This window comes from Zootermopsis nevadensis, unplaced genomic scaffold (assembly GCF_977971745.1).
Source record: "Zootermopsis nevadensis isolate Lab colony 2312 unplaced genomic scaffold, Znev_1.0 Znev_ptg000027l, whole genome shotgun sequence".
Lineage (NCBI taxonomy): Eukaryota > Metazoa > Arthropoda > Insecta > Blattodea > Termopsidae > Zootermopsis > Zootermopsis nevadensis.
In genome coordinates this window covers 2,142,654-2,166,008 of record NW_028259159.1, presented here as the reverse complement: position 1 = coordinate 2,166,008, position 23,355 = coordinate 2,142,654, and the positions used below count along the sequence as shown (strand labels likewise).

Below are 23,355 nucleotides of genomic sequence, written 5' to 3'. Positions count from 1 at the left end.
GTGATTAAATTGGTGTTTTTATTTGTCATTGGTGGAGTGAATAGCTTTCTTCGATTTTTGATTAATTAGAAATGGAAACGAATGTTACACGTTACAGCGTCTTAGCACTGATACAAGAAGGGAAAACATTGAGAATGAAATCAGTTACTTGAAGTCTGTAATTGATCGTGTATTATAGCATATTAGTAATTCATGTCGTCTTTGATACAATTGTAATTTTTGGTAATGCTGTAGTTGTCGGGATGTTCAAGAGTTCTACAATTAGTGGTAACCGAAGAGCATTTTCTCACTATTTCTCCGAAGCATTTATGGCTAAATATTACTCGTTTTTCCGCAGAACAATGTTGGTATGACAGTGGATACCCCAGACAGGATTTGGATGTGTACTAATTCCGAGATGCCCGCCTTAAAATTATATGTAATTGGCAAAATCATTTATTTAGTACTCTCTGTACACCGTTTCTTTAGTAAGCATTGCCATTTTTTCTATAAGTAGTATAATTTTGAATAAGGCTTATGTGGAAGTTCAGTAGATGGTCAACTGAATTTTGTTGAATTTTAAACACTTAATATAGTAATGCAAACATATGTAAACGATAATCCCATATTGTTTCCAGATAAATCAGAATATTTTAAACCAAAGTGCACAGGAGTATATTTGGACATTTGACTGATCAAATTGGAGGGCAGTTTACAGTATTACATTATGAGGAACTTTGATGTATACAGTATTATTAAGATAGTGAAATCAAGGTTATAATGGGCTGGTCATGCGTACTAGATGGTATAAAATGCATACATAATTCTGCTGAGTCTTCTTAGAAAAATTGTTGGTATATGTCTAATTACAGTATTTATAAACCATCAGTATCTACCTCAAGTACACATGTCATTAGAACCCAGAAGGCCAATGCCGATACTCTACCGCTGTCAGTACCTCAAATGTCATATAACCCGAAAATCTACTTACTTCACAATCTCCATAAAACAGACAATCAACGCAAGTTTTAAAAACACCTAATAACAACTTTTATTTTATACAGCTACATAATATATTCAGACTTCTCGCTAACTCGTCATATGACGTCTGCGCTGTTATATAAATACAAGGATAGCTCACGTTCCATTTTCGCATCCACCTGTTCTTCTGAAACTAAAAACAAAATGTGACATTAGTTTTATGATTTCTCAAGAAAAAAATATTTCAAACGATATTAAAGAAGTACTGATACAGTTCAGATACGTAAAAGCTTGCGACCTATCATGGAGACATTACATAAAAAAGTAATATTGAAAGGACATGTTCAGGTATTTCATATAGACCTATTGTGGAAGATTTTTTTACATTTCACAGGTGTCATACTACTATATTTGGTTATATTTATTAAAATGAGGAACTTGTTTTATGGAAGAACAAGATGACTGCTTGTTTCAGATGCTGAGAGAAAGTTTTGTGATCAGAAACAACAATTTCAGGATCCAAATCATTGTCTACTTGTCACATAAATTTTATCTAAAAGTGTTTTGGTTTGTCCGTAGCTGATGTTTGGTCATAATTTGAATTTAAACATGAATCAAAATAATTTAAGCTGTTACATCCTGTTGTGTATCCAATAAAACTAATAATGGTAAGCCACCTACAGAACTGATTTTAATTTACGGTTTTCTTGATTCAGATCAATTCCTAGTGTATGGGTTGAGATCTGCTGGTTAAATTAACTGCCACAGTAGGTAGACGTAACTTTTGAAGATGAAATCATACTGCTAATGTTTTGTTGCACTACTCACTACAGTAGGGTGGTGAATTATATGTAGCAACCTCAAAGGACCCTCTGGCAGGGAAATCGATAGTTCTGAATCCCAGTGGAGTGCAGGTCGTTATGGAGCAGTCAGATGGATAGTTGAAAGCCCTCGAAAGCCAACCGAGACTCAGAATGCTATGGAAAAATGTAATTCATTGGTTTGATAAATGCAATGCATGTAACACACGGAACACAAATATTCAAACATCATGTTCACCTTTTATTGAACACTCTGTAAAGGAGGTATTTAAATATTTAGTAATGTTTTCTAATCATGTTCTTCAATAATTAATAAATATAGGCTGTTCAAATATGGCTTGCCCTGTACCATGAAGTCAGTCGGTATGTTTAAACTGCATAAATTAGAGTAGCCGTTTTGAAGACAAATATAACCTCATCACATCCAAATTGTTTGTGAAAACTATAACAATACACATGAAGACTTACAAAAATTTGTTTTTCTAGAAATGTTTAGCAGAGGCCTACCTTACTGCAGACTTGATAAAGCCAGACTTTCTACCCCAGAAAGTGCAGTTCGGGTAGGCAAGAGCTTCTGTGTAGTATTCAAAGGCCCGATTATGAGGGCATATCACTGAGTCTACAATATCTGTAAGCAAAGTGATTTTTAACTTTTAAACACACGCTGTGTTATTTGTGAGTAGAGTCAGTTCATATTATAATCTAGTAACTGACTTCGTCGAACAGTGTCCTTCAAGAGAATATAACATTCACTAAGTTAGTCAATATATTCATGTTTTTTTATGGAACCAGATAATTAATTGCTGTATTTATAGAACAGTTATAATTTTCCTGTGCATGTTACATCACCATCACACATTTTTTTTGAATTTATCACCTTAATAAAGACTGGTGTAGAGAAAATTTTTGTAGCACTTCATTTTATTTTCTCCCTTATCTTTGCCGCCGTTAGAACTTGGGATAAACCAAATGGACCTCTCTGTGGTTCTGTATGCCGGTGTCACACATAGCTACCTTCAACAGGAGTGAACGAAATGCCTCGCGAAGCAATCTTCTGGAGACTAATAACAGGAATCTGGCAACCGGGCTGACTCCAACCCCCGTTCACATAGAAATCCACGTGTCCTGCAGCAAACAGGTGCAGACCTGAATTACACGGCTCAGAATTACCTCTCATCTTGGAAGATTGTCATTGTTTTCAACATTAACTTGAAGAAAAGTTAAAACCCAATTTTGGTTCACTAATTTATTATTACTTACTGTAATCTGTGGTCTGTTTGCATAATTCGACCCACACATAGTTTCAAAATTACAAATTGAAGCCATATTTTAATATCCTATAATGTATCTGACAGTACAATTTAGAATGTTTTCAGAATGAGAGATTTTGTGCATACATTTATCATTTAATCATTCAGCGACATACGAATTTTTTTTAAAAAAGAGCTTTTATCGAATAATGAACAAACTAATTATTTACCTTACCAACTGCTCTTAGAATGCCCGCCCCCAAAAGCGGGACAGCGGGCTTAGCGTCTGTGTGCACCACTTCCACGAACAAGGCATCGTCTGCGTCCAATTGCACCTCCTTCTTGAAACCCTCGAATAACAGCTGGGCTGGGTCCAGACCTGCAACAAAGTTAAACCTGACAGGTTTCTTGATTAATGATAGCTACGGTTACCAAGGAACAGATTTTCTCTGTTTCTTCCCAGTGTAATAAATGTAAGCAAATTTCGAGTCGGAAAGCTTGAAAGGAGGAGACAATTTGGAAGATTAAGAAATAGCTGGAAGTATAATATTAAAATGGATCATAAAGCAATATAGTGTGAGGGTGTTGACTAGATTGAACTGGCTCACGATCATTTTGGCGGATTCCTGTGAACACGTTAATAAACCTACGAATATCAAACGGGATTTCTTGACAAGTTGAGCTATCATCATCTTCTCAGAAAGTCTTTGTTCTACGGAATACGTTAAACGTCATCTTCATAACCTTAAGGTCCAATACATTCACAGCCACTGCAAATCACACCAGGTTCAATGAGTACTGCAGCATATCACGTGTTTCGTTACTAGCCCTGCACATGGTTTCGAACCGCTACTCACCTGTAATGCGTCCAACTCCCGGTATGCTCTTAGCAACGTAGCCCGCGGTGTGTGCCCCTAGACTGTGCCCAATCATGTGAAATCTTATGGGCGATGCCCTCTCTCTCTGGATTAAATATCTGCTGAGCCTGCAATCATTAAAATGGTAATCATTAAAGTACCGTGTTTCTCGGTGTATAACACGCGGCTTCCCCCCCCCCCCCCAATATCCCTAAATTTGCGATGCGTCTGAATACGTCGAAAAATTCTATCTTAAGTTACAAAACTTACAACTGATCATATTAACCAGGCGTTATTTTGGAGGCAACAGATTCTATAAGATATAGTTTGTCTCAGTATCACTCACCTTGTGATCTCGGCTCCGACGACCCTAATATTAGCACAGACTTTGTTGTATTCTCCATCGCTAGCTCCAACTCCCCAGTCAACAACGAACACGTTTGCATCAACCTAAAGGAAACAGTTGCAAGATGTCTTGAACAGTACTACCACTACTAAGTCTGTTAGCCGTATGAGATAAATGAGATTAAAACGGACATCAAAGAAACAGCTTATGAGGTCGTGGACCGAGTTCATATGACTCAGGATAGATTCCAGTGACGACGTAGTAGAACAAGGCGATGAAATTTCGAAGGCGGAGAATTTATTGTCAGCTGAAAGAATATCAGTTTCTCAAAGAAGACTCTTCTCCGTGAATTTGGTTGCCTGGATTCAGTTTCTTAAGAGTTGTTATTCTTGAGGGTGCAGATATGTTTAGTATTATGAACTGTAATTTTTAAATTATTAAAACCTAACGATTCAAATACTTACGTTATTTAGGTAAGCGTTCTTCATGTCATTCAGCCAGGTGTCGTTACCTGTCGACATGAATCCGTGAATGATGAACACAGTTTCCTTACTTCCGTTGTAGTATGAATTTTTCATGTCAATATTTGGCCAAGTCTTCACATAATAACGATTTGTAGGTCGCCTTCTGTTTGTCACAAAGATTAATAGTTGTATTAACAAATAAAATCATACATACGTTGCAAAACTTATTCACGTCTGGACACTTCGCAGAGTTCTTCGCTGCTGAATATTGGTTTCACTTTACCTTCTCATGTTCACGGATAATAAAATTGGTTTTGTGACAACGTTTTTATCAGTTGCCAGTAAATTATTTATATCAATTTTATGATTCGTATATATTGTTTTGTCTTACAGAGTAATTTTATTCTATAATATACATATATCTGAATTACTTGATTTGTGTCATTAGAAAATGTTAATAACAACCTACAGATAACCTGACAGCAGAGCCTTTCTGTAGCATGTTACCTTGTGTAAAGATAGAATCTTGTCTGGATGACACTGGGGTCTTCAGGAAGAGGAACTGGTCGTAGAGGACCGCTCCAGGGCTCGTCCACCGAGAAGCAACCTAGTTCTGCGTAACAAACCGACTCTTCTTCTGAAGGAGGGAAAGAAAACGAATTATGTTTTATTTGCACAAAATACAAGAAGTAATAAGAAGTAGTAGGCGGAAGCCGCGTCCGCCTGTCTTGGACACCGGTCATACAGGCAGAGGTGTTTCGTGGTTTTCCTTAGTCCCTACGAACAAGTGTCGGTATGATACTTTTACATCATCGACAGCCTTCCACATCATTTTCAACTTATGATATATAAATCTCCCTACACTTCCACGTTACAGAATCTGTACAGATCATTAGTTTCAAATACAGGCCAATTATAAGCTATACGAATTGGTGCACGGAGGCTCAGATTTCAATGTGGAATCTCCTATTTAAGCGCACGATTAAAATTCAGAGGATGTGTTTCATCTTTCATGAATAATCCACAAGTTTCCTTTTATTAGGTCTGCAAATATAACAGATAGTAAGAATGAACACATAATCTTGTTTTAAAATCAGAAAAACTATGATAAATAAGGTGCGACTTGCACGAAATCTGTATAACACAAGCAGTCTTCTAGAAAATAAAGCATAATCTATCTTTACATAAGCTTAGCCAGAAACACTTTTAGAGCAGCTGTTAATTTTAACGATATTTCACTGAACAATTACTACGTTCGGGAATTTATCGGTTTTTTCATATTTTACATTTATTACTAACCATTAATGAATATTTTACTCCAAATTATTATATCTTTGATTCCCAGTAAGAATGACTCAACTCTTTAATGCACAGTGGAGTGGTACCTGTACGTATTAAATTTTCAACGCTTTCACTTCTTTACAACCCACAGTTACCAGGAAAAGCGGGCATCGCGAGGAAACCTTCAGAACTGCTAAATATCTGTTATCCTCTGTAATAATTGCAGTGTCTCTCACAACCCTTCCACATTTCTCTCTCTGTCTGGATAAGTTAGCACTCATTAAGTTTTATATAAGACATCTTAGATATATCAATATCTGAAACCTCAACACTGTAGTCGTACACAAATCGACATATCATCATATCTTTAACTTACCGCTCTGAATCACCAAAACTTGCACAAGGAGCACAGCACAGAAAACAAAATTAAAATATTTCGAAGAATTCATTTTTGTACTTAACTTCTGATGACTACGACAAAACTAAACCTCCGTATTTGAAGACCGAAGGTCAAAAGAAACTGACGTCAGACTAAAAGGTAGTTACGCTTGCAAAATGATTGCTGCAGCTACGCTCACGTGTCTTTTCATTTTTATGTCGAGCCTTCTTCGTTTAACACTGTCTTGTTGCCAGGTACATGCAGTCTCACGCTCAGCAGTTCTTAGCGAAACTGGTTCTGCACAGCTCTCTACATTCATTTTCGCTTTTGCTTTATTTGCTTAGTTTAAACTTGTTATGTAATTCAGTATCCCGTGTTGTGTAATCTATAGACTTACAGGTTTAGGTTATAGATCAATGTAAATTCAAAGTGGATTTAATGTTATGTAAACATGTAAAGTAAAAAAATTATGTCAAGAGGGCTTCCGCACATTAATGAATCGTATCTGAGGTATAATGATGACTGGTGGTCCACACTGCTCTGGGCTAGTTACAGTATTCCGTATTACACGGGGTAAGTTAGCACGGTAGCAAATTTAATTGCGTTTTGATCTCAATATGCATGTTCCAGTCCAGGAAATCTGAACCGATATATCCTGTTGTAAAATTAAAATTAAAATTGTTCTAATTTATAATTAGTTTAATAAATGACGTATCTCAATTTCACTCGTAATACAATGTACAGATTAATTAGGAATGATATGAAAGGAAACGTTTAGGAGCGCATTTAAAATATCACCCGATCTAGAAAAATTCAGTGGGATAAGCGGTCTCCACTCCCAGGTTTAGACTTCGAATCTCCCATATAAAAGCAGGTGCAGTAAAAACTAAACCAGTTCACGGTGGGTGATTGGTTTTTATACTGTTTAATAACGCTTTATTGAGGAAGTAAGTTATATAATCTCTAAAGAGATGCGTAAATTATTGTAATTGGACAACTGGTTATATTAGGCCTTAAGACAGAATTTATTGCATGTGGTTGCTGGTCCACTTCCTTCATATATAAAGATGTGATACTGTTTCAGAACATTCTAACACCCGTCCTTTCTACCGAATTTTCAAGTTACCAGTTTATTACTCGCAAGTATGTAAAACCTGCAGTTGTCATGGAGACATTAAATCGAGTAAAAATACAAAGTTAAATAAATTTATTCCATTTATGATACAATACTAAATTTTAGGCTATTTTTCTTTTTATTTTATAATAGTGGATTAAAAGTATGACAGTTGATTGCCCCTTAATGATATGTAGCTTAAACCAAGTTTCAAAATACTGCCTTCTGTACCTACGTAATAGGAAAGCGAGGACTGGGAAGATGACTGATACAGCTAACTGACCATCTTAAATATGGAAAGAAGATGAAGTTTCAGGAATTAAAACGAGAAGCTGAGAATAGGGAAAACTGGCGAACTCTTTTTGGGCAGAACAAGGGACCTGTCGTCAGACAGAACACTAAATAATATTAATAATAATACCTACGTAATGAGTGCCGTAGGTGCCAGGATAGAACAGACAGAGTTTAAGAGTTGCGTTTAAACATTGGTCTCCATCCACAGACACGAAACACATCAACGCAATAGAGAAGGCCAACAAATATGTAAGAACTTGGATAAGATGGAAAAACCAATGAGTTAAAAATATTGTGGAAGACTTCTTGCGTCACTTTTTTCACAATGTCTAGAGATTCTGGGGAAAAAAAGATAGCCTTAGTCACAGCAGTCGGTCTTCCCGGACTTTCCTTTATCGCAAGAATATTCTCCAATACGAAAATAGGTTAAGCTTAGCATTCCATACAGGGTAACAGTTGTTGCTGTGCTTAAGAATTACGGCATGACGATGTATGGAGGAGTGGAGGAAAAGCTATACATATTCTTAACCTGACATTAGATAGAGGCTTTACCATCGGAGAAAATACATCTGACACGCGATGGATAGAAGGCAGTATATTCCAGAGCCGATCTGGACGCAGTGTAGAAGAGAACATTCCAAATATTTATACAATTCTCAATAATATTGGAAGGCTGGAATGCGCGATGTTAGAAACTCTGAATTTTCCAGCAAATAAAATAAGTTAAACTAAAGGGGAGTATCCACTTCAGAATCTAGCCCACGTCACTAACTACCGTTTAATCACGTAATTACGGTCAATCAGTTTACAGGCAGTAGCACAACCAGTGTCACTTCGAACGTCAGTACTACCTCTGCACATCAGATGAGGAGAAAGTACGGTGCAGCTCTCAGTTTTGCATGCAAAGACCTCGGACAGGAGCCGATTGAGTGCTAAATATGACTCTGAACGATCTACATATTGGGCTCAATCTTCTTACACTATTGAGTTTTACATTTTGTTTATTGTAAAATGTAATGAACGGGATCATGGTGGCATTAAGATAAGAATATGTTTAAGGAAGGATTATTATTTTTATTAGTAGTAGTGGTATCATTATTATTAATTACTTTAAAAATGTTATATTCGGTTTGTCTTCTTAAATTTTAAATATCAAGGCATAAGACAAATTTTCAGTTTGCTTTTTATAATCGTTAATTTCGAGAAATACACAAATCACATGTTTAAAAACAAAGTGGTAAAGAAAAAATCTGTCATCAGAGGTAGATATGAATGTGAAAATTTGATGAAAAATGTGATTTATACAAGCCTGTTAGGACAGTGGCGTTGCGATGAGCTGGATATGTAGGTCGCACGGGATTAAAGAATACATAGAGAACTGCATTGGGAAAAATCTTGTAAGCGGTTGTTTAGAGAGTAGAGGATAGTATTAATATTAATCTTACGTATATAAGTCTTGAAAGTGAGAACTACCAGGAACAGCCAAAATTTAATTAAGTTTTCTGAATTCTTCTTTACCAATTCAGTAAAACTTTTTTTTCAATAAAGACAATATAAATGTACAGATTCAAAAAATAAATTCTTCATATAAAATGCACTGAACAAGCATTTTTAGTTACCTCAAAATACAGAAGTATGAACAGATGTAAGGTATTCATTTAATACTTCATAACACACCACTCGCTTACTTTAGAGCTTCTGGTATGACAAGGGCAATCAGTCCGGCTGTAACTATATTATTGACTTAGTATGATACACGTACATAGTTACCAACCCTGTCACCGCATATCTTTTAAGACTACCACAAGAACAAACAGGAAAACTACGACGGCATTAATTGGTAGCACTGTGGCAGATCCGCTGCCAGAGCTCAAAATCTTTATGTTGTTACCCTCTGAGCAGTATTTTCTTGGTGGGCCAATGCAGGCAGAGTACCCTATCACATGAGCTATGTAGTTCTGTTCGAAAACTCCAGATAAGAGGTGCGAATTGGGTCCCCTCGAATAGACAGGAACATCTTCCCCGGCGTGTGTTTCGTCTTTGAAGTAATATGGTGAGAAATGTTGATATCTGGAACAAATATTTTCTTATATTAATTACGAAAATTAGGAGATCACACGGATGCTGATGGTGAACCTTTCCATCTAAAGTGCGAATATAAGAATGTGGTTTTATTGCTGAGAAGAATAACAGGTTCTTATATTGTATGGGCCGAAATGGATTTAAAGTCTAGTAACATCTGGGTCAGCGTAACTGAACAAGTGGCACCAGCCTTACTTTGCTTGCCGCCTCTCGTCTTCTGGTACCACTCGCCACAAGCCTGCAGAGCAGTTGGACGAGTTAGACGCCAGATGGGTATAAAACCCGGGGCCATTTGCGTAGCTCAGCGTCTCGTATGGAAAATCCGAAACAGATGTCTTGACAAAACCTGTAAGAGCAGAAAAATACATTAAAGATTTTTACATAAAATGCAATGTACGATATACTTGCGTATTATAACACAATAGATTAGACACACATGTAATTAACTCAACGGAGCACAGTGCTTCTACAGAAGCTAAAATTCGCTCAGTTAGTCAAGAAATTCTCTAGTTTTTCTAGACCCAGAGCAATACGAATCGAGTCGACGTCTTCACACGCATTTTCTGAAAATCTATTTCAATATTATACTCCCACCGACGTCTATATTTCCTAAGTTGTCCACTGTTTTCAGATTTTCTGATTAAAATTCTACATACGTTTTTCATCTCCCCCATGTGATATAAGTCCACCCACCTCATCCTCCTTGAATTCATAAACCTAATAATATTTGGTAAAGAATACAAATTATTAAGCCCCTCATTATGCTATTTCTCCAGCTTCCAGGTACTTCCTCCCTCTTAGATTCAGCATTCCGTTCTCAGGCACCCTCAAAACCTGTTATGCCCTTTATGTGAGGGACCAAATTTCACAACCTGAAATTAAACTGTGAAATACTTGATTTAGTCGTAATTACTAACGTGATTTAAAATGTACAATAAGTTAATAAACTGCTTAATTTCGCTTGTCATTTTTAGCATAAAATAAATAAAATTATCTATCCACACACTACACGGTGCTGACTCATCAAAAAGACATTTTATCTTGTTGCGGCGACTTCAAAGTCCGTCGCTACCTGCACAAAAATTCACCTTTATATCCCATTGTGAGTGCGATAAATGGAGTTCACATCTTCAAAATCTCTCTATCACAGATTCATGATGGATGGATGGATGACAGATTATTTTACGACATTGTATCAACTTAAAAAATATTAGTGTCAAATTATATGAGAAGCTGAACACATCCAGAGAAGTGGACATTATTGGAGACTGGGCATATTTCGCCAATTTCAGTGCCTAAAGAAAACCACGAAAACATCAGTCAGAAGACTAGTCTCTGTTAATACAACTATCGAACACCTCTCGAATATAAATAAGAAATTATAGTGCTTGAGCCAGCTTGCTCCACAGAGTTTTCGTCACTAGGTCAGTACCGTCATGTTATTACATTCAGTACCTAAGATGTCATTTCCACGGTCGGGGTATCCATTGATTGTAAAAGAGTGCGAATGATCTGCAGTGACAATGATAAGCGTGTCTGCTGGGTCTGTGCTGGCTGCCGCATATGCTACAGCATCGTCCATCTCAGCGGCTTCATGGAGAGCCATATGAGCATAATTAGCATGATGCGCGTGATCTATGCGCCCTCCTTCTACCATCAGTACGTAGCCATCTTGGTTCCTCGAAAGCACCTTTATGGCTTGTGAAGTCATGTTCTGCAGCGACGGCGACCCGTTTGGACCATGATCTCTCTCCATTGCGTAGGGCATGTGTCCAGGACTAAACAATCCCAGCAAGTAGTCCACCTGCAATGCAACGCAATCTCAGTAGGTGACATCAAGTTGCGATTGCCACTAGATACGAAAGAAGTGTTTGACAGAGCCTTAGGATTGGACGGATTGTTTTCGAGGCAACACGAACACCACACTGTTTTCATATCTAGAATCTGCGATGATATGTTCTTACCTCGCTAGTATCTGCTTTCATCAGATCTTCTGTATTGTTAACGAACAGATAATTCTCTTTCCCTTCTACCCAGGTGTCCAGAAGATTTCTGCCGTCGGTTCGATTGCACGAATCATCATTTCCATGATCCACAGGAATTCCAAATTGCTTCAAACCTCCTCCCAGTATAACTCTAAAATTCCTGCAAAGAAAATATTCCCTTCATCCTGCTGTTAACAGACTTATTCCAACTAACATAGATATCTATAGGAATCTTTCTCTTTTGTCTTCCGACGACATTAGCCTCGAATGTGAAACATATGCACAGAACATGCACAAAAAGTGTGAATCGGTGTGGTACTTCCATCTAACTCGACTGAGTAGAGTTCTTCTCGAGAAGCTAATAGTAAACTCAGTTAGACAATACATTATCCGTCTTTCGTGGAAGCAACAGTGCATATTTAGTACGATTTGAAGTTTCCACGTTGGTGAGTATGTAGATGACTCTTCTGGGTTGTAGCACCATGTAGTCTGGTACAAGTTTACCGACGTTTCAGAGGTTCTACAACCCAGAAGATAGCTATCTTCATACTCGCCGCCGTGAGGGCCTCAAATGTCGCCCAATAACAGTACTGCATACTTGGCAGGTTCTTCTTCTACCATTTGTCTTGCAATGTCCTTGATGCAGTCCCTGAAGACAGGTGGGATTTCTGAGTCGCATTCCCAGTCGCGATGGTTACTGTGAGCGTACAGCGCCGCAGGGGTGGCGTGCGTCACCCTCGTGGTGGTGACTACCCCCGTGTGCTTCCCTGCCACCTGAGCCCAAGTCATAATGGAGTCCAGCCTGCTCATTTCATTCCTCCCGACGTCGCAGTCGTTAAACTTGGCGTTCGAATCCAGACCCAGCATGTAATAATTGGACTTAACGCCAGTGAACATGGCCGTGGCTGTTCCTGCTGAGTCAGGGACCTGCAAGAGGTAATTCAGGTCTCTACCGTCATATTCGACCAACCAAGTAGTCATATGACACATCTATGTATGTACAATGACTGAATGAGAGACAGGAGCGTGTGCCTATCTATTCAAACAATAATGGACAATAAATGGAACGAACATTAATTACAAATTCATGTTAAATAGTTATTTACAATACGTATATCACAGTTGAGATCAAATTATTTTAACATATGCTTGATATCGTGTAGTTGAAAATATCATTTATTATCGTTTGAGATCTAAACACTTAAGATTAAAACGTACAAATGCATTAACGTGTTGCAATAGTCTTACATTTGAAACTCTATGATAGTCGCTGTTTGCATTAACACTTTAAATGCGAGAAAAATTTGTTAAACAACTGCACGCCAAACAATCAAGATACACTCCCACCTGTTTATCCACATTGTATGTCTTGGAAAGACCGATATTCGGAAAATGCTCAAATGCCAGTTGGTTCTCCTCGCCATGTTTTCCAGCTAGCTGTCCCTTGTAGATGCGGGCTGCAGTGATGGTGGACATTCCCATACCGTCCCCGATGAAGATGATCACATTCTTGGCGCGACCCATTACGTTCTGCGGAAGTGAGGTAGAGAGTTTAGATTTCACTGAAGGAGCAGAGCAGAGGCTGTGAGAGGGATGTTCGTGTAAAACACGAAAAGTTGTTGTGGAAACTTGAATTGAAGTAGGTCAAGGTAACCCTGAAAAATGTAAACATAAAAACCGAAATTCGATTATAAGAAACAAATTATTAAAGTAATACTACTATAAACTTCCAATAGCCTGTGTTTCTATCTGTAGTGTGAGGGAAGAATTATGCAAGAATGGATCTAGAAGTATATCAGGATAATTGAGAAAAGGTCAACTTACCAATAAATGCAAAACTTTATTCTAAAAACGAAATAAATGCCATTTTGGAAATCATCCTCACTTTAGGAAGTAGGAATAACCGCGGAAGGTAGGCAACAGTAAAGACAATTTTGAAAAAGCATCTAAATGACTAAATACCTACCGCTCACCGTCACAACTGGGTAATGAACACTCTTGCTTCGTATCTCAGAGGTGCCGGGCTCAACCCGGCCCTTCGGACTGAGTTATTTCCTGGTTTCATTTAGTATTTATCGACAACTGTTAAGATAACTACTCAGAATAGTCCACTCTAGTTTCTTCCCTTATCCCCATGGATTCGTCACTCATATTTATCCTACCACACTTTATTTAATAGTGGTCTAACTCACCAGTTCATATATCGTCGTAAAGTAACTGAATGAATAAACCACATGAATTACTTAGTTTCATTTGATTTCCGTTTACCTCACGAGTCAGGGCTTTACGCAGACGGGTTTCTCCATATTCCGTCCAGTGTCCAACATCCTCTACCGGACCTCCTGTGACGGCTGCAACCAGCTGTACCAATATCCACAGAAGACGTCTGGTTATATGTTTCTTCCTCATCTCGAATTCTGTTCTGGAATTGCAAAGTGTTTTGTGTTCATTTAAAGAACGCAGAACTTTTTAAAAACTATTTTCTGGTACACAGCGACTTCTTAATTAAATGAAAGTACAGTTTATTTAACGATATAACTTTTCCGAGTTTTATTGAAAACAGAAGCTCAATACCGCGTTCACAGAAGCAAGTACTGGTCACTATCCTGAGTCAGATGAATCCAATCCACATTCTCACCTTATTTATCTAATATACAACTTAACGTAATATTTCCAGGTAGGCAAAGGTCCTTGTCTCTTCCTATCAGGTTTTTGGAAGAATAATTTAAAAGCCTTTCTCCTCTCGTAACTATAACTATTTGCAAGTTTTGTGTGAAGAATTTTTTGTGTATAAAAAATTAGAAAAATAATTACCATTCATAACTTTGACTTTATATTTGACACATTCAGTGTACTAGCGGCAATGACAAAAAATTAAAGACTAGATTGTATAATTAACAATTAATATCATTACTAGGCTTATTACATAGATATAACCATTTAAGGTCATTTAATCCTCGCAAGTTCTTCCCAGATCTTGTTTTTATACTTTTTGTGTACCAGAATAGAACACACACAAAACCTTATTCTCCGTATTTTCACTTTCTACTGGAATCCTTCAGCGATGCCCACAGGGTATGGAAACCGTTGTTTCAATCTGTATGTCCAAACAGGCCCCATTTTGTTGTCTGCAGTTATTATCATACCTATTTTAATATGGTTCTACAAATAATTATTTAATTTACGTTGTTATTGTAACGGATATGTTAATTTGGAATAAGAAACAAATGAAACAGAGCGAATGAGGAATATTAATGCCAGATCGAGAATGTGAATAGCTGTTTAGTAACGTTTCATATGCAAATGAAGCAGCAGTAGAGGTAGGACACGATGTTTTAAAATTAGTATTTTAATACTACTGAAGGGATTGAGAATGCCTTAAAGCTGTGTAACTGACGGCACATCAGATTCACCAGTAGAGCGGAAAATAAAGGCGAGTCACGTCATATCACACTTGTTATTTTTGTGTAAAACTGCTCGATTTTACATAGCAGAGGAAAATTTGTTTTCACGCCATTACACGCATTCATCCTTAAATCCTAAAATCCATATCTAAGGACCATACAGATTGATGTAAATATATTCTAATGGTGTAGTGTTCAAGAGATACTCGATCTAAATATCGACTGTTCTGATTGAAATTTCGTCTGATAATTTTCTCAATCTCTCCATTAAAGCCTTGAAGCAGTACATGCAAAGAAGCACTTGCTTCCACCTTCTAAATCCTCAGTTACTGACTATTCACTATCATCTCAGTTGTTTGATGACCATGGAGAAAATGAACATGAACATAAACCGTGCTTCTTTATTTCTTCATATTGTGTAAACGCACAAGAGACGAAATATTTTTTTTTTCTCAGGCCGTTTCTAGTGTTAGCCTAAAACCTTTTTCTTCTTAGGTTAAAGGATTGTGTGCACAGAACACTGGCATATCAAAGCAAATCTGTGTCATGACGGAAACTATCATGGGAATCTGAGCAATCTAATTGCTGACACGTTAAGAAAAATGTTCATTGTCTCCTTGTCTGACCTCGGCCTAACACCAGCATAACAGCGCTAATGTGAGCCACATCCAGCTTTGTCAGAAATGTAGGCAGCAAACAAGAAGAATAGCAGAATTCTCCACCTTAGAGCAACACACAACTTCTATCCACACTCTTTGAAATTTTGCATGCATCATTAAACTCTATATTAATTTATCACAAACATAAATATATCACTGCAGACTCAATCGGTTTGATTGGCTCCTTGAAGGTTAGTTGTTTTTTTTAAGAAAACACCCTTGAATTGTCGCTTTATTGCTACTGGTGCAATGGTTTACATAAGAAATCACTTCCAGTTTACGTCTATATGTCTTCTTATCGTTGTCAAAATGAATTAACTATAATAATTGACTGGATACATTTTATGGACTTTTTAAAATTAAGTATATCTAATTAAACATGGTGATGACTATTTGTAATTTTATATCATACGTACAAAGTAATAAAAGTTTCAAAGTTACTAGTATACATCTGGTTGCATATTGTTTCAAATATCTTACAAAACAAAAAGATAAAACGTGTGTAAACCGATCCCTGTCACTACGAGCCCAGATTGACTGAGTTTAGCTACCACAAAAAATCGTATTAAATAATTAAGAATGTCACTTATGACCCACTGTGCTCGATATTCTCTTGACATCTACGATACGATCATCACCACTCAGTGTTCCAGTGACAAAGACTATCTAGGTCAGGATTACGCAATTTATAGTCCTTGGTGTAACAATTGCCACATTTTCATTAAGTGTCATTGTGACGACTGTCCAACTTGATTGGAGGAGAATTGCCACTAGAAAGCTGACACATTCAAGACCACCACATCAGATAACTTCGTGAAGATTAAGTTCTTCTCAAGAAGCTAATAGTCGCTCAGCTGGTCAATGAATTTCACCACCTTTAATGAAAACTTTGTAAAATGAGCCCGCCCTTGATCCCTACACTGAGTCGTATGATTCCAGTCCAAATTCTCATATACTATTTCTTAAAGGTCCACTGTAACAGCATCATTTCATCTACGCCTAGGTCTCCCAAGTGGTCTTCCCTGAAGGTTTACAGTTTACGATGCAGACGTATGAATTTATAATCTCCTCCGTTCCACCCCACTAACACACGCTGTAATAATAATTGAGCCGTCATACATTTGCTTCATTACCGGGTTGGGATTTAATAAATAAAATGTAAAGAGTGAGATTTGAGGTTCTCACTTCAATTGATTACGAATCACCGTTTTTCGACAAGTTTTGGGAAGTTTCATCCCTTGAATTTACAGTTTAAAACAATTATTTATCTCGCACACTTTTCACTACATCAAAATACATATATTTTGTGGCACACGTCGTTAAAATACATCAGTTAGACACGATAACAATCAAATTGGAAGTAAAAAATTGTTATGGATGCTGCGACCTAATATTTTTAATATTTTTCCACTATAGGTTTCTTGGTTTCCAATCCACAATTACTTGAAGGCAAAATTTAGAAGTCGAAACAAATTTAGTGTCGCCAAATAAAAAAGCGCAACTTTCTTCACTGCAATCTTGTGACCTCTACACGACACCGAATTACAGCTCACGGAAGTACCTAAGATGTAAATCACGGACACTTGAAAATTTGCATGCAACATCTGTTACTAGAAGCGGATCAAAATTTATATGCAGTCAGCACCTTACCTCTCCACCTCTGCTGCTGAAGGTTACAGTGACCCGACAGCGAAGTTCCTCACAAGTGAATGCATGATCGGATACAAAGTGTAGCGCCTTTTGTAATACGTTCTCCTACTCGCTGTTTCAGCGTGTAGCAGCTGTGGATCAGGTGGAGAATTATATCACGTGATTATTCGCACAAAAGAAACAAAAACAAAAAACCCAGTTACAGCTGGCCTTAGTTTTCCGAACTAAGGATAAGAACCCCGAATTCTCCAAACATTATAGAGATTATGCAATCAGAATCTGATGTCTTCCAACGCTTCTGCAGAAAGACTGGTACGCTAATACGAATCGACAGTACTTATTTATTTGTGTAGGGGGCAACGACATAACAGACATCACGATGGTTATGATAGTCAGTAGGTAGGGGCAGCTTGTTACATGTGAATGACCTGGGTTGTTTACCCACAACCAGGCGTTTCCGAGCATCTAAATTCAACTCCTGTGCTTTAAATGTTTCTTTACATCCACAACGAAAGTTTTAAAGAATTGATCCTCGTAACGTGAAACTTGTATTTTCAGTATTAAAATACAGCTTATTCATTATTATTTGTCGACCTCACAAATTACTCTTCATCTGTAATTCGTATCATGATTTTTCACTCTTCGTCTTCTGTGTATACAAATCGGGATTGTTCACAGGTTTACAGCGATAAGACTACGGGATGGAAGACCGGGGTTTAATTACCGATGGGTAACCCTTTTTCTCCTCGCCACTTCTAGACCAGCTCTGAGGCTCACCTAATCTCCTGTCCAAACTGTACTAAAGTTCAACACACCTTCATCTAGTGCCGAACTTAAGAATACGTGGAGCTATGCCTCCACTCCCACATATATTTTCACGGCTTGATGGTTAATTAAGCACCAAAAACAGCTTTAGCTTACCTAAATTCTTTGCTTAAAAACGTGGGGCAATTAATTTTCCCTCTAATAGCTGCAAATAAGTAAGCTTCAAGGCATTGTGCAAGCATTCGTTATAAAGTATGGAGTTTCGTGGCAAGCTGTCTGTCGGTCTCCTAAAGGATCCTCGCGATCCCGACACTGCCAAGGTCAGGGTTGTCTATCCATTTTCTTTCTAAGGTCATACCACTAAAAATATGGGTCTTGTCAACTCTGGAATTTAAAAAAATATATACGTGTTTTATAGTAAAACAAACATTTAGGCATACTTCACATCGGCTGATGGTTTACCTACGCTGTAACGATTACAAAAGTCATTTAACGTCGAATGAAATGTGAAGATGTTTTAGGTGTGTAGGAGAAATCCATTGTGGTCTTTTTCAAGGATATCTGGTAGCATTTGTCTGGGTGGGAACAGAAAAACACCTCAGTTACCACAGTTTGTGACTTGGCTGCGAATCGTGTGGGAGCCCCCGAATACAAATCAGGCACTTTGTCATTAGGTTGACGCGTTGAATTGAATGATCTCTGCGTGGGCTTAGAAAGTTTCTACCTCAGTTGTCGGGGAAAGGATTGGCGGCGCAGGGGCTAAGGGAAGAGTTAAAAAGTTAAAAAAAGTGATCTGATTTTAACTTATTTGATAGATTACTCAAAATAATGTGTCATAATTTTTGATATTAACGTCTTACATGCTATGGGTGAGATATACTGCCTTCAGATTGACTTATTCTGCCTTCACTGTGCCTAACTGTAAAGTTATCGGTGAAATCTATTGTCTCATATTTTGAATATTTAAAGTAACTATTCATAGCTTACACAAATTCTTGTCATTCCGTGGTGACTACGTCGTCTCACTTTCACTCATATACTTACGTTCAAGGCCTGTTGTCAACCAAGAGGCACATAGAGAAGGTACCACGAAGAAACTTTTGCTAAATTTTTTGTATTTTTATTTGAAAAATTCCCGACGTGTGCATTCAACCTTTTGTGTCCTTCAGATGCGAGCAGTAACTCAGCAAGGCACTGCCTCGTCCGTCAGTAATTCCCCGAAAATTTAAATGTGAAAGTTTCCTCTTACCTTACTTACGAATAAGTTATCACGACGTTTCTTACAGCACGATCAGCATAAGATAAAGCGTTACCAAGGTTAGCATTATGTGTTCCGAAAGAAATATGCTACACAAAAAATAAGAAATAAAGATAAAAGTAAAGAGAGAAATAGATGGGGAAAGATGAATGCATGATACAGAAAAAAATAGTGAAGAAAATTTAAACAAATTTTGTTAATAAATTATATAAGTCCGATTGACCTGTTCTGCACATTTCGTTTACGACTAAAAACAGTGTGTGTTTTTCCTTTAGTATGTCAGTGGAACGCCAAAACCTTTCAAGTCACAATCAAGCGTGGCTTTGTTATGCTTTATCAGAATAGGCAAGTGTGCCCTTCGAGTGACATTATCACTGTGTGTGCTCATTACATATGACGTCTGCATACTGTTCTAATACCCACATAACAAGTGTGGTACTGACTTCGACCAAAATGTGTTAAAACACTCTAAAAGTTCAGTTATATATTCATGGTCCAGGTATAAGCAAAGGGGAAACTTTTAATGTTTATGTTGATTACGTTTATTTGAGTGGTGATGACCTATAGCTTTGTAGGTGATAACGAACAGTCCAACTTCAGAGGGAGGTAATACGTTCCTCCGAAACGTCGGTAACGACCTACAAGACACACGGCGTCGTAAACAGTAAGTTCGAAATCAACATCTTTACCACTATGAGAAATTCAAATCCCTTCAACTTCTAGGTCTTACGATATAAGACGCTTTGACGTAAGAGCATTACAAATTTCTTTCACCTACAAAGAGAAATCAGATCAACTTACAAAGCTTTATAAATAGATAATGAAGGATGCAATGTTATATATACAACTGGTTAATACCAGAGACAGACTTTACTTAGATATCCTCTTACATCGTAATCACTGCGGATTTAACCTAAATGCCAATACAGACACGTGATTGGAGATTCTTATTATTTGTAGCTTGTTGTTACAGTGACCACCAACAAATATTTCGTTATCTATTGTCAGGCGGTAGAGTTTCTTCGATAAAACTCTTTAACGCACAGCCTGCTTTAACAATCAGTAGCACTTCATTTTGTAGTTGTGTTTTATATGAATCTCGCTATAAACAGCGATTATTTCTTTAAGCAACGTTAAAAACTTAATTTTTATAAAAGTGAAGATTTTTTTAGGTATGGGCTGAATCCTTAACTATTTATTGTTCAGACAAACTTTGACTTCAAAGGTTAACTGCCTTTAAATCATTACCCTCTTTGTCTTGTTTTTACATTACCTGAATTTCTCTATCACATCAATGAAATGACAGTTCCGTTCAGCCACTGTACTTTCTTTATTTTTATATGCTCCGTTCAAGGATCCAAATTGTCGCTACATATTAATCACGGCATTCTGAATCCTAACACGAGCAACTTTTATTTCGTCTGACACGTGTTCTTCATTTGGTCCTAAACCAGTAACATTACTTATTTTCCTATTTGATGACGTGTCTTTGTTAGAAGATTCTTTACATTGCAGAATATTTAGACATGTGAGGGATGAATTATTAGGGAATTTAGAGAATTCATAACTTGGAATTTGTTCTTTCTGTTTTTAATACGAGTAAATCAAATAATGTGAGATTAACAAAATATTTAACACTAAAGGTAAAACAATGTTACAATTATTTATATACTTCTTAAAGATAATAAGATGAACCACTTCGAACGAAATCGAGGCTTAAATAAAAGTACAAAATTAGCCTGCGGTGTAGTACACAATACGATTTTAAAACTATAACAGATAACCGTAGTAACGCAATTAAACATGCAGGGTGGAGTGCGAAACTTAAAAAAAAAGGTGTTTTATTTCATAAATAGCGTAATGTATTATGTAAAAGTGTAGCCGATAATTAGACAGATTTAAAAACTATATAAAATACAGCTTAAATATTTTGTTTTTGTACAAACAGTTAACCAGACGCAAATGGTCTACTTACCTAGCAATGCTCACGTTTCCACTGAGAGAGAACGTTCAAGAGAAAAGGTGAAACGTCACTAGCCACAACGTTCTGACGTGTACTTAACCACGACTGCTGTAAATTTCCCGTACGATCCTTTGCACAACTGCTTGCATGTTAGTATTTTTTTTTTGTAGTTCGTAGAAACAGACTGGAAACGATTCGAAACCGGCTAGGCCAGTTTTGTTTAAATAATCATGGCTGCTATCTAGGATGATAATATTTTCGCTTTGTAAAAATGTACGAAGCACTTGTACAAATAGGGATTCCGGTGTAAATTAAGTATCTGAGAACATGAAAACAGCTTATCTCTTTTTCATTACCAACACGGATGCCTGTACTGCGATGTGAGATGTCTGCTGACAAAAAATGAAATTGATTCTGATATCTCCAAAATAATCAGAAACAGAGTCGGAGGTTAAATGTTATGACAATGTTCGTCCTGCTAACACTTTGAAAACGAAAAATAAAACGTCTTACTTTCGTAGTTGAATGGCACTGTAGACACTAGAACATAGCACAACCGATCACCAAAAATGCATCGTTAGCCAGTTTTAGCCAGCCATGAGTTGTTACTCAAGGAATTGAGGTTCACGCTAGTGGCGAACGAACAAATGAATACATTTTTTTGAAATCATGATTATGGAGTCTTCACTAAGCTGTATGTATCTTTAAATTCCTCGTAAATTGGGTTCCAACAAATATGCAGTAATCAAAGTCTACTTCAGGTATAAATTAAAACCATCAATAAGTCCACTAGTTCTTTGAATACAAACATTTTCCAAGTACCTTGGTTTCCTCTTACCAGTCATCTTTTCCGTACTTACCCGAAACTTTATCGCTAGTCTAACCGCGCTGATAAGGCTCATACTTAACATTCATGTTTGTGATGTGCTGTGCATTTTAACAAGTTTGTTACAAACCGATTCAGTCTAAAATTAGGAACAGCTCACTCAGTCTTGAAGCGTATCATTTGTCTTCAATGTAATCACAGTTCACGCCTTGAAGCACGTCCCAGCCTTCTCCTGCTACGTTCTGTGGGGAACTACACGTTGCCCCAGTAATTCTGTCACGAAGAACAGACCATTCCTTCTTGAGGGCACAGTTACAAACAAGAGGATTCTTGTCCATATAAATCTGTACAGCTTTGTTTAGACCTTCTAGGGCGCTGGAGTTAATGCTCTCCATCAAATTCTCTTTTAGGAAAATGGTTGTTAAGGTGTGTACTCTTTCAAATATCTTTGGTTTTAGACTCTTCAAAAAATTGTTGTTTAAATTCAATAAATTCAAATTATCAAGCCCTTCAAAAACTCCATACTGTAAGGATTTTATTTTGTTATGCTGGAAACTTAGAGAATTTAATTTAAACACACCAAAGAAAGCACCAGGCTCGATTATTTCTATTTCATTGTTGTCTAGATGCAGTGAGAGGAGATCCTTCAGACCGCTGAAGGCATTTCTCTTTATTGTGACAACACCACAATGAACTATGTCAAGTTTCCAGAAATTAGGCAGTTTGAGGTCTGAGAAAGCATTGGCTTCTATGGTTCCTATATTAAAAGACTGGAGCGACATCGTTTCAATTTGAGGTCCAAAATGACCTGGTAGATCCTCGATTCTACCGCTGATGCATCTTGCCCAGGGACCAAGACATTTGCAACTTCTTGAACACGTCGGAGACAAGTCAGTGACGGAGGACTGGGCAAGATGTACGATAAGAAGTACAGCGCAAGCAGATCCCAGACGCAGCAGCATGGTCTACAAGAACAAGCAGAATAAAAGACTTAATA

The 23,355-nt window shown here is 37.3% G+C and overlaps 2 protein-coding genes across 6 annotated transcripts; both read right to left on the bottom strand.

Annotated features, from left to right (window-relative positions):
- Positions 1-1,005: 1,005 nt before the first annotated feature.
- Positions 1,006-6,659, bottom strand: LOC110828498 (inactive pancreatic lipase-related protein 1). Of its 3 annotated transcripts, none has more exons than XM_022061261.2 (10): positions 6,356-6,659; positions 5,206-5,335; positions 4,699-4,861; positions 4,235-4,338; positions 3,889-4,016; positions 3,267-3,410; positions 2,796-2,927; positions 2,289-2,409; positions 1,789-1,937; positions 1,006-1,153 (listed from the first exon to the last, which is right to left on the bottom strand). In XM_022061261.2, exons 1-10 carry the CDS (start codon positions 6,426-6,428, stop codon positions 1,077-1,079), a joined length of 1,221 nt encoding a protein of 406 aa, XP_021916953.1. In that variant the 5' UTR covers positions 6,429-6,659; the 3' UTR covers positions 1,006-1,076. The 3 variants fall into 3 exon arrangements, with proteins under 3 accessions (XP_021916953.1, XP_021916954.1, XP_021916955.1); XM_022061262.2 differs by having other exon boundaries at positions 2,796-2,906; positions 6,356-6,658; XM_022061263.2 differs by lacking the exon at positions 2,796-2,927 and having other exon boundaries at positions 6,356-6,658.
- A 2,577-nt stretch (positions 6,660-9,236) lies between these two features.
- Positions 9,237-22,535, bottom strand: LOC110828497 (alkaline phosphatase 4-like). 3 transcript variants are annotated; one of them, XM_087356577.1, is made up of 9 exons: positions 21,545-22,535; positions 17,547-17,677; positions 14,102-14,255; positions 13,181-13,363; positions 12,432-12,760; positions 11,813-11,993; positions 11,304-11,652; positions 10,044-10,194; positions 9,237-9,836 (listed from the first exon to the last, which is right to left on the bottom strand). In XM_087356577.1, exons 3-9 carry the CDS (start codon positions 14,240-14,242, stop codon positions 9,545-9,547), a joined length of 1,626 nt encoding a protein of 541 aa, XP_087212703.1. In that variant the 5' UTR covers positions 14,243-14,255; positions 17,547-17,677; positions 21,545-22,535; the 3' UTR covers positions 9,237-9,544. The 3 variants fall into 3 exon arrangements, with proteins under 3 accessions (XP_087212703.1, XP_087212704.1, XP_087212700.1); XM_087356578.1 differs by lacking the exon at positions 17,547-17,677; XM_087356574.1 differs by lacking the exons at positions 17,547-17,677; positions 21,545-22,535 and adding an exon at positions 16,494-16,644.
- Positions 22,536-23,355: the final 820 nt, after the last annotated feature.